The sequence below is a fragment of the Balaenoptera borealis genome (assembly GCF_965194805.1).
Source record: "Balaenoptera borealis genome assembly, chromosome: 4".
In the NCBI taxonomy this organism is placed as follows: domain Eukaryota; kingdom Metazoa; phylum Chordata; class Mammalia; order Artiodactyla; family Balaenopteridae; genus Balaenoptera; species Balaenoptera borealis.
Genome location: NC_138861.1, coordinates 49,302,537 through 49,314,869, shown reverse-complemented (window position 1 = coordinate 49,314,869; position 12,333 = coordinate 49,302,537). Strand labels below are relative to the sequence as shown.

The window sequence follows — 12,333 nt, the reverse complement described above, 5'->3', positions numbered from 1 at the left end:
TAATTTTTATTTTGATTAATAACATTCTGCTATATATTTCCATTAACTTTCAAACTTTATGTTTCATTATTTGAAGACATATTTTTTTCAATTCTGGAGTATTTTTATCCATCACCATTTTTGTTTATTTCATCTCCCTATTTTCTCAATTTTCTCTCTCTCCAACCCTTATTAAAGTATGTTGGACCTTCTTAATCCATTCTCCATCTCTGTTAGCTTCTCTTTCTTATATTACATTTTCATCTTTTTTCATTACATGAGGCATTCTGGGTAAGTTTTCCTCAGAGCTGTTTTCTCATTTATTTATTTTCTTTTCTGATTAATTCTGTCACTTCACTCAGCCCATGAGTAGAGTTTTTGTAGTCTCTTTGTCATAAAGACAATTGATGTTCCAAGCTCTCAGTTGAATCACTTTCAGCCTTCTGCCTCTCTTATACTGAGATCTCCTCCTCCCCATGAGAAAAATAAAAACCTAGTCACAGCTTCCAGGGCTTCTATCCAGGAACAATACCCCTCATGTGCTTCCATTTACTGTTCTAAATTTGAGTTTCTGCCTTGGTTCTGATAACCTGAAGATGCTCTTTTATTTCTTTTAACCTTGCTGTGTATTTAAAAAATATTTTTCTTATATATTTTTCCAGCATTGATCTGTGCTTACAGTGGGAGGGGTTTCTTCTGTTTTCAACCCAGTCTATTAGATTCCTGGAAGTTTCATATGAGTGCCTGTTATGTACAAATGCATTAGTATATTTTTTAAAGGGTGTCTTCCTTGGTATTTAAGCTTGAGTTTCTTCCAACTTTTTTAGTTCTAAAATAAATAGCTTTAGAAAGAAAAGAGAATATATTGTAAAATAATCCTGGGTGACAACCAGCACACTACCAGGTTTTTATGTAAAAAAATGTGATCATGTGGTCAAAATGGCCTTCTAAACTGATTATAGAATGTGACTTTTTTAAGAATTCTAGTTTCTTACAAAGAGAGAGCAGATTCATCTTTACGTGTTCTTATGATTATCTGGATGAAATATCAACATATGGGACTCATTATTTCAAAACAGAAAAACAATTGAGATTTTAATTTGAAAATTATTAAAATAATCAGATTTCTGAGAGCTACCTGTGCATTAGCCTTTCAAATTTCAGTAGTACGGCAAATTCAAACATACTCCTGGGACTTTAGCTCAGAATAGGAGAAATTAAAATGTCAGCCATTACCAAGACACATCATCTAATAATTAAGTGCTTACTATTCCTCCTTGAACAACAACAATAATAAGTTATGTTTTGGAACTTAGTGATTACTGGGAAAACTCTGTTTATAGGAAATTATCTAAAATTATACAGTTATCCAAAAGAATATAGCTATCAACCTATAAAAATATAACTCTAGAGATCTTAAGATATATTAACTTGGAAGGCAGTGAGAATTTTAGATAGTAGGCTACTTAGGTGGACTCCATTGTCACAGAATGTCAGATGAATTACTTATTCAACACATGTAATCTCTACCTCTCTTGTTACTATAAGGTGACTGCTGTTAATACCACTTTTATACGATGGGACTCTATATGTCCCAGAGAAGTCCATTCTTAGCAGTCGACTTAATCTTTCTAACAATGACATTTTCACTATCATTCTTTTTCTTTTGATAGAAAGCAAAAATAATTGTCCTTTTTTTCTTCCAACTTTATCAGACCCCCCCCCCTTTCTTTTAGTAAAGCCAGATTTACATAATGATTCAGGAAGCTTTGTGGTTTAGGCTGCCTCCTACTTCTGCCATTCTGTGCTGCATGACATTGGTCTCTGACTTCTTTTTGCCAAAATTCATTAATTCGCTATCAAATGACAATGAAGTGCATCCAAGAGAGGTCTTGGGGTCTCAACAAAATGATAGTAAATCATCTTAGGAATTAGTGAAAAAAAGAATATATATACACCTTTTAATCCGTGGACTTTGCTTCATTGATTTGAAAGGCTCAATCCAATTTTCTAAACATTGCAGAGACAGTTTAGGAAATATTTTTTATTCCTTTTGCATTTCAAATTAATAAAATTGCTTTATCTCTTATTCCTTCCCCCACCCTTTGTAGCTTAGAACAGCGAAACTTGACTTTGGAAACAGAAATGATGAGCCTCCACGATGAACTGGATCAAGAAAGGAAAAAGTTCACAATGATAGAAATCAAAATGCGAAATGCCGAGCGAGCAAAAGAAGATGCAGAGAAGAGAAATGACATGCTTCAGAAAGAAATGGAGCAGTTTTTTTCCACATTTGGGGAGCTGACAGTGGAACCCAGGAGAACCGAGAGAGGAAACACGATATGGATCCAGTGAGGCTGATTTCTCCCACTGTCTCCAGTGGCTCTGGGGAAGACTCTGGGGGTTCTGGTGGGACTATCATATAGGATCAGGTGGCTGGTCACCTGGCTGTACAGAGCGCTAACTGGGGAAGACATATCATTTACAGACATTGCCCATCCATATCTATAATGTGTACCAAAGTTGTATCATGCCCCATAATGCTACTGTCAAGTGTTACAACTGGATATGTGTATATAGAGTAGTTTTTAAAAAGTAAACTAAAAATGAGAAGCATATCTCAATAATTATTTTATTGCAAGTCTTGTATTTAAAATGTTAAATCAGTATGTCATTGCAGTTTAGCTTGCTTTCAAGCTTCACCCCTTGCACTTAAGCTATTTTTAGCATTGTGTTATCATCAGCTTATTTTATAGATCAATATTTTTATTTCCCCTTTTGCTGAGGAAATGAAAATAGGCAGATATATAAATATATATAAATATATATGAGTTATTAAAATCAAAAAGAATACTTTGTGGCTGTGCTGTTTGTGCCAACGGACCTTGCCATGACCAAAAAGAGAAATGTAAATAATTTTATAAAATACGGTAGAATCACCAGGAACCTTTGAATTGCTCTGTAAATTCTGCCCTTGACACTGCTCAGTTTTCTTGATGAGATGCTTTGATGCAGGAGATTTTGGACTATGTAAAAAAGTCCCCTTCTCAAGCCCTCTGGTCTGCCTTGCCCATTCCACAGATGTATGTCTCCTATGCAGGATGCACCTTAGAGGGGAAACATGGTTTTTTTTAAAAAACAGCATTTAAGCAGTCATGCCTTGAATTACTCTGTCCTTCTACTGGATGGTTATGAGGGAGATTCTTCCTGCCATTGGGAAGTTGAAAAACAATGCTGGCTAACCAGTGCCTACACTGAGCAAGTGTCCTCTACTCCAACCCCGCCCCCCCACCTCCCCACCCACAATGCAAACAGTGAAATAGTATTACCGTGTCTCTCTCAGTTAAACTGCTAGAGTGTGTGCCATATATTCTTCTTTCACTCAGGCCGACTGCTCTGTTGTCATCTAGGATTCTTTCTGCACAACAGGGGGTAAAGGCAGTTTGCAGCAAGAGGGAGCTGATGCATGGGAAGGAGACCAGAAGGAGGAGGAGACAGGATTGGAAGAAACTAACTATTTTGTTTCTAAGTTTTACAGTATTCTTCCCTGTCAAAAACATTTATTCACAATAAATTTAAAATGTGAATCTTTAAAGGTCCAGTTTTGATAAATTTGTGAACATCAGTAATGATAACTTTCCAGAGAAGCCCAGGGCTCTCTGGAGCTGGAGTTTGGGGAGAACAATTCACAGTTCAATGAGGCAATGATCGAAATAAATCTTTCTCACGCTAGAACAGAAAGTCACAAAAGGTAAAATTGGAAATAAATACTAGTTGAGTTTATGGGATTCATGTTGTTTGAAGGTTCTATGTTTGTATTTATTTTCAAGGGGGCAGTAGACTTTGCAGAGTTCATTCTTGCCACTGTGCTGCTTTTGTTTATATCCTTACACAGAGCAAGCTTACGTGGTCCTTTGGTATCAACCACGGTCTATGTAGCAATACCTTCTTTATCTTTAGTTCCCTTTTCTCTCTCTTTCCAATTCTTTAACAAGATACTCCCACCTGGATACCCTAAAGGAAATTCAAGCTCAAAATGTGTAAAAATGATCTCAATAGCTCTCTCTACTTTTTCATCTTTTCCCAGTCCCTGTCTTAGTTGACACAAACCTCAGACTCATCCAGGGAGTTGTATGATACAATAGCAAAAATCAAAGGCTATGCAGTCAAACTGCCTGTGTTCACATTTTCTCCAATTTGCCAGCTGTTGCTGAATTTTCGATGCATCCTTTTTTTCATCTGTAGAATGGGAATAATAAAAGTACTGCTCTCACAGACTTGTTATGTGGTTTCAATGAGGTAGCTTGTATTAGGCTGAGAACAGCACCTAGTATACAGGATGGACTCCATAAATGTTAACTCTGCTTTTTCTCTACTCTGCCCTCTTCTTCACATTTAAATGCACTCACCAAGTACTGTTTAGTCCACCCATCCTCACCTTTTTCATCTGCTCTCTCATCAGTTTCTCCCCATCTCTCAAAGAAAGCATTGCACCCAGCCACTTGTGTTCCAGTATCTCTCCTCTACTTTCATTTGCAGACTGCCCTAAGTCACCCTTCTGATCATATCGTAGCCTTGCTAATAACATTCAAATGCCCTTCACGAAGTGTATACGACTCTAACCTGAGTTTCATTCTCATCTCCTGCAACTTCCCCCCACACCTGCCATACCATTTCATGCCTCTGGAACTTTCCACCTCCTATTGTTGTGCCCATCTTGACTGCCTTCCTTCTATCTGGCACACTCTTACCATGGTTTTTTTTTTTTTTTTTTTTCCAAATCAAATGTCAGCTCCTCTATGACACTTCCTAGGATCTCAATGCAGAGTGAGTTACTTTTTGTGCTCCCAATTTGGGTATATCTCTTTAAGCCTTTCCCATGTCTGATTATTTTCTTCACTAAGTTAAGAAGCACTTTGGGAAGCAGCAAGGGGGAATGAACGATAATTGCAGGAAACTGAGAGCCAGACAGACTAAGATATGCATCTCAACATGCCTTAGGCAAGATGCAAGGCAATAAGTCACTTAACCTCTCTGAACCTCAGTTTTTTCATCTGTAAAGTGGAGATAACCCCTACAAAGCAAAGATGCTGTAATACTTAAAGGTGACATGTACTGTGCTTATCTCAGTGCCTGCCACTTAGCTCCATTGATAGCTCTATTGATAAATGGAGCTTCTTAAGGCATGAGAATAATCTCATTGATCTTAAATCTCTCCACCTCCAGCATTATTATGCCACAGAGTGCCAGCATGGAGAGTTAGCAATAAATTTGACCTTTGATTTATGAGGGATATTGTGATTAATTTTAACTATAAATCTCAGTGATGATGATCTCCAGTCAATGGATACTATGAACAGCTTGTCCATCTGGGTTTCTACTGGTTCTTATATTAATTCTGATGAAAGCCTAGAAAAAATTCAACTGCAAAGTGGCATAATAAATTGGAAATAAGTAGGTAGTATCAAGGGTTCATTTGTCACATCCTGTGTACACTTCTTTAAAACTCTTTAGTCAACTGCAATGATTCTTAAATTATGAGCTCAGGAGAAAAGATTTGCTTCCAAGTGTTGAGTCTATAGTATTGGTTTTACTCATCAAACTATATGGCTGGGTATCCTTTAGAGAACATTTAAAATAGAAGTGCCTAGGACATCAAGCCAACTGAAATGTAGATTTTACATGTAACTTTATTGTGAACTGACGAAAAGCTCCAAGTGGAATTTAAATAATGTCATTCCTATTTATTCACAAGGTGAGGAGGGCTCCTTTTTAAAAAAAAGTAGGTTATTCCCAGGTAGGATAGTTTAAATCACTGATATATAATTATCTCCCCATGGAAATTCAGGAGAGGATTAAAGACTGGGAAGCCAACCACAAACCCCAGTGTTCCTTACATTGCAGATCTGGGTTCTGCTTAGAGTAGCATCCTAGAAAAGAATATACGTGAACTTTTGGATTCAGAGACCTGGATCAAAATCCCAACTCTGCCACTTATTAGATGCACAAACTTAAGAAAAGTTACATAATGTTTATAAGCCTATATTTGCCTTTCCATCAAATAGGGATAATAATAGTGCCTCTTCCTCACTGAATTTTTTCGAGAAATGATTAAGTGAAATGATTAGCACAGTACCTGGAGTATAGTAAATGCTCAATAAATAGTAGTTGTCAGCCCTCAGATTACTTCTATTGAAAGGGTGCCGCAGCTTCTAGAGAACATAACAAGATTCTGGCCTCAGCAAACAGGCCGACAATGAAACACTAGCATGCATAGCAGCAGAGGATATAATTGTGTCCCCTTCCCAAGTACTCTAATTTCATCTTTTCTCAGATAACCTGCCAGAGACTGATGACAAGGAAGAGGCAACCCAAAGCATCCTTTCTATTCTGAGTTAATACAATTACATCTGTGATCTGGGGATAATGTCTAAAGAACCACCTTTAACTGTCTTGCATCAACTCTGTCTATGTGGACACTGAGGAAGACATTGGGCATTAAAGGTATTGGGTAACATACAATGAAAGTGCCTAAGGATATGGGCCAGTGAACATACCTACACTTACATCAGCATCACCGTTAGCGAGTATTTATTGAAGGCCTCCACAAGCCAGGCCAGCACTGTGCTAGGTGCCCTGGGATACCTAGTTCACAATAATTACCACATGAGATGATGTACTGTGGACATAAGGGGTCACAGAGGTGAGGCTGGGCACGAGCCATGACTATGATGTAAGCCCTGAAGGATGAGTCGTAAGTTAGCAGACAGGGAGGCGGTTTGGGACAGAGACCTCCCTGGAGCATGCGTGGAACAGCACATGCAAAGGTGCCTGTGGTGCAGACTCTAGGGAGTCTTTTTAATGATATAAAAAGACCTATCCAGCCTGTGCCATCGAGGTGGCCTTGTGTGTAACAACCTACCCACACCCCGCGAGACCTGAAAACACACTTAGGACCCGGGTGCCTTCCACTCTTTTATTCAAAGAAAGCAGCCAGAGCTGGACACATTTTACCTTGTTTGAATTCATAAACTACAGGGAAAGAGTGCTGGATTTGTGGTTCCCAAAGGTCTATTTCATTATTCTCTTTATAGTCTTAACAGCATCAGTGGGGAATGAGTCGAATGTTAGCACTGCCCAGCTGAAGGGCCTCTTTTGCAAAGTGACTTGGAACACCTACAGTTCCCCAGGCAGCCGAAATTTACTGAATCTACTGTAGAGCTTCAAATAGAAAGTTTAGCTGACGAAAAGTGTGTTTTTTAACTCACAGCTTGTGTCTCAGGTCCAGGGCTGAACAACACTCTTTATTTCTGGACTACGTGTAGCTGCTACCATTATGGCCCCTCCAGGGCCAAACCCAGGTGAGATCAGCCCACACAGGTAGGGGTCCCTTTCTTAAGTAGACAGTACGGGTAACAGGATCTTACTGAATTGTTTGAATGAGGAGTCCAATTGGACTATCTGCTTTGAGCAAAGTTGTCTCTTAGCTCTGAGGGAAGCCCTTTAAGAACTGGTGAAAATACCATGTCCATCCCAGCCCTCTCCTCCCAACATACACGTTCCCCGCCTCCTTATGATTCATTAGAATTGATTATGTACCACACACCAAAGTCATCCCAGGGTTGGGTCATCACACCTCACCCTCCATTATTTTTCACCAAAGTAGTTCACACTCCATGTCACTTGCTTCCCCCTGTGAGCTCATTGCCACATCGCTCAGCACATTCCCCCATTTGCTTCAAACTCTGATCCCCCCTCCCCTTCCCCAAACTTTCCATTACACCTTCTACATCTAAAAGCTACCAGCAGCCTCCCTTACATCTCTGAAGAATAGTTACCTCCTGAAGACACAGCTCCCCAGCAGCCCTCTCAAGGCTGGCTATTTTTCCTTCCCACACAACCAGTGTATCGTTAGGCTGAAGCAAAGGTAGGTCTTGCTTGGCTCTTTGCTGCTACTTTCAGAGCTTTGATCCTCTGTCATCCCTAAGAACCTCCTTGGAAGCACATGTCACATGACAGAATATTTCAGCACCTAATCAACTGTCCTTCCCCCACCCCTACTCATGTACCATCCACCAACCTGGTCATACAGCTCCTTGACCTGTTCACTTCTGAAAAATCTTGTTCTCCCTTTGCCTGAACATCAGCCACCTGTGCCCAAGGTTGACCTCACACTGTGTCGTTACCAACAACTGCACCATCACCAAAATATCCGTTCCAAGCTTCTACTCTCTGATCGTCACCTCTTCTCTTTCTAGGTCACTGCCTTTGGCACCATCACTCCAACAATTCTTGCATACTCCCAGAGTATCTCTGAGCCACAGACTTCCTTAAATTTTCACAGACCATGATCCCCTCATGTCATTGCTTCCCTCCTTGACCAACTTAGCTTCTGTGGTTCCTCGTCATATTTATTCTCTTGTCTCCATTCTCAAATCCCTTCATCTTCTCTTCCACCACTCCACTCATCTAAGAAGAAAGAAAAACAACAACAAAAAAATAAAAACAAAAAAAACAACCCAACTTCAGCTAAATCCAATTTCTGCTTCCTCCTAACCTGCACCTAAGAAACTAAACATTACTGAAGAGCAGAAGACCACCAATTGACTTGTCTATCTTATATTTATATAAATATGGCTCACATGGACCTCATCATTGTTCAGTAACTTATGTTCATACTTTCTAAGGTCTATCTTGTACTTCTTAAGCCTCCATGAACTCTTCCCATCCTCATTTTCAGCTGACAACCTTACTTATATAAGCTTACTTACTGATTTCATTTTTACTGAGAAAAGAAATCAGAAGACTATGTTTTTATGTTTCATCATCATATCTAGCAAACAACATACACCTGTCCTGTATACATCACTTTAGCTCCTGCTCCAATGACTGTGTTGTCTGCTCCAACCAGGCCAACCGTTCCTCTTAGAGCACCCACCCCTTTGGCCTTTTCAAGAGCATTGATCCTTCAGATAAATACTCTTTCTCTCTTGCATTACACATATTGCTCTTAAATATTAGTCCCAACAACATATACCTGTGCTGTAATAACTTTTTAAAAATCCTCTCTTCATATCCTACGTATGACTAATTTCAATATCATCTTCTGTTTCACTTTTTAGAAAAAAAATTCTTCAATTTTCTATACTTGTTCCTAACTTCTCACCTCCCATGTTCTCTTAAATTCACTGGCGTCATGCTTTCTTGCTCAAAATTGCAGAGATACCACTGTAGTCAAGGTCAGCCATGACCTTCACAAAGTCAAGTCCAATTGTCAATCTTCAGTCCCCATCTTACTCAGTCATTTAGTAGCATTGTCCCTGGTGTCCACTCCCTCATTTTTGAAACACTTTTATTTGGCTTCCAGGACAGCGCCAGCTCCTGGTTTTCCCTCTACTTCACTGGACATGCCTTAGAATACTCTCCTGTTCCTGATTTCTATATGTTGGAACAAGAGGTGCGTCCATCTTTAGACTCTTCTTCTTCTTCACCTATACTCAGTTTCTTAATGGTCTCATATAATCTGGTTTCAATGAACACTTATAAGCTGACTACTCTCAGATTTATGTTTCAGCTCAATTTCTTCCCTTAACTCCAGCCTCGTAGATACTCCAGCTACTTCACTTGAATATCTAATCATCAACTGATATTTCCAAGAACAAATATGATTTTCTTCCCAAATATGCTCCTAACCCATCGTTCACAGTCAACTACACTATCATTTACCTTTGGTTTAGATTTCTTAAAAATCCAGAGTCATTCCTTGATCTCTTTCTTTCATATCACATATCAATCCATCAGCAAATCTTGTCAACTCCACCTTCACAATGTATCCTTAATTAGATCCTGAATCCAACCCCTTCTCAGCATCAGCACTTTCTAGTTCAAGCCCCATCATGTCTTTCTGGACTACTGTTACACCCTACAATGGACTCTTCATTTCCATTCTTATCTTTCTTCTCTTTCTTCTTAACCTCCTCTCTCTACTCAGCCAGAGGGATCCTTTCAAAAAGAAAAATTAGATTATATTATTTCCATGCTTAGATCTATCCATCATCTTCCCATGTTTAGAATAAAATCCCAAGATCTTGCTATGCTCTAACCCTGCTTACCTCTCCAATTTCATTTATTATCACACTAATCTTGTCCATTCTGCTTCATCCACAAGACTCTTTGCCATTCCATATATATTCAAGCAAGCTCTTACTCCAGGGACTTTACACTTGCTTTTCCCTCAGATACTGATATGGCTCATTCCCTCACTTTATTCAGGTCTCTGCCCAGATATCACCTCTCTGAGAGGGCTGCCCTGACCACCTCATCTAAATGGCACCCTTTTTCATGCCGTATTCTTTTAACCTGCTTTGTCTGTCTTCTTAGTGCTATCCACGACCTTACTTCTCCATTAGAATGTAGATTACATGAAGGCAGAAAGGTTGCCTGAATTGATCACAACTACGTGTGCATAGAATAGTCCTCGGAAAACTGAAGCGCTCAAGCAATATTTGCGGCATGAGTCAATGAGTGAATATTCAGAGTTCAATGCCAAATTTCAGGTTCATATATTCAGGGATGTTCTGAGTTGGAGTTTCTAATAAAAAATATTAAATGACTAAATTCTACCCTAAGTTATTTTAGGGCTCCATTCATCACTTACAGACTAAACAAATTTCAGAGATTTGGCTTCATATGACAGCATCACTGCAGAGAGACTCCAGTACACGTTGTGATGTCATTTGCTTATCTGGAGATTTTGATGCCAGAAATATGAGCCTCAAGCTCAGCATCCAGGCCTAATAGCACTCAGAGGAAACGTGTATCAAAATAACTTTATATAATGTAGAAAAAAGTATCCATTCTATTGTGTTGTTGTTGTTGTTTTTTAGCCTCTGAAATTTTAATCTATTTTTTCCAGGATACAAATATCATAAGTTATTGACAACGTCTCAAAATGTCATCACATTTCTCCCTTTATCTGGTGACTGACAATTTGTTTAAGACTTACCAAAAGATAGCAGTAAATCTTTTGATTAAAAGAGTGAGAGTAAAGGTACATATATTTCCTCACTGAGTTAGTGCAGGCCTACTTGTATCTTTCATCTCTATGCTATTTTTAAAATAAATTGTAAACAATGTTTTCATCTCCTATAATGTCATGGAAAATATCCAGAGTTTTCTTCTGCTCATTCATTAAGTGTACTTACATGCAATTAGACAAAATGATAATATTGAAAGAAGCAGATTTCTTGTTTCATTGCTTTAAGAGAATAATAAAAATGGAATCATTCAAGTCACACCACTAATTTGAACACATTATTATTTTAAAAGAAAGTAAATAAATGAGTTCAATTTTTTTTTTTTTTTTTTTTTGCTTTAACCACTTATTTTTAAACTGAAAGATTAATTTACTCTGAAGTTGTGAGGATAAGGACTATACTGTATTTGTCTCCTACCTAGGACACATAAATAGATGTTCAATAAATGTTTTTGGAGTGAATGAATGTACCACTTAAGAACGTACCTCAGAAATTAAACTAGAAATTTAGAGCTATCTTCTTAGAGCTTGATTTGCACGAAATCCAAGTTTGCAAAATGTTAACATTAAGGAAGAAGCAATTGCTTTTTGAAAGTCTTCCTTTCATAAAAGAAGTACTTTAATATTACTAGTTTCCTTAGTCCATGTAAAATATTATTTGGGTTATAAAAATTGATTTTGTGTATAACTGTTCACAGACAATATTTTCACAAATATGAATATAAAAGTGTTAATGGAAGGCAAACTATGAGTGATACACTTTTCTAAGCAGAGTGTGGAGAGATTTTAAGATGAATAACATTTTGCACCTGCTTTTGAGTTGCAGACAATGTGGACTGCTGGGTAAACAGAAGGATTCCAGACAAGAATTCAGGGAAGGACAGTATCAGAAGTTCAGTGACAAGGAAGTGAAGTCACTCACTCCATGGAGTAAAGCTTAAATCCTCTAAATTGCATTTCAGACTTATTTTACATTGGGTTTTATACTAGGATAAGCATATCTTTAAAGCAAGAAATATGTGACATAGAGAGGATGGGAAATTTCAAAGGGGCATTTGACTCTTATTTGTGTATGTGCCATCACATTTCATGTGCTCAAGAACTGTGCATTTCTACAGCTTGTTTCAGTAACTAAAACAGAACACACTGATCTAAAAGGATGAGCAGATGGAATTCAGTCTGGACCTGAGGGAGATGACTTGCCGCGTTCATTGGTCCCTGACATGAACTGATCTGAGACAGTGGGATTTTCAGTGTGTTTCACTAGTTGCAAATGTCTTCCAGGCATGACTTTCAAAAAGCTGGGAGGAAAGGCACGC

The 12,333-nt window shown here is 38.4% G+C and overlaps 1 protein-coding gene across 5 annotated transcripts in view; it reads left to right on the top strand.

Moving 5' to 3' along the window:
- Positions 1 to 3,574, top strand: part of ARHGAP24 (Rho GTPase activating protein 24) — a 518,667-nt gene extending 515,093 nt beyond the window's left edge. For all 5 annotated transcript variants that reach the window (XM_082391124.1, XM_082391125.1, XM_082391128.1 and 2 more), the window contains one exon: positions 2,091 to 3,574. In XM_082391124.1, the coding sequence (XP_082247250.1) occupies positions 2,091 to 2,334 (244 nt within the window). In that variant the 3' untranslated portion in view covers positions 2,335 to 3,574. The remainder of the gene's footprint in view (positions 1 to 2,090) is intronic.
- The last annotated feature ends 8,759 nt before the right edge of the window (positions 3,575 to 12,333 follow it).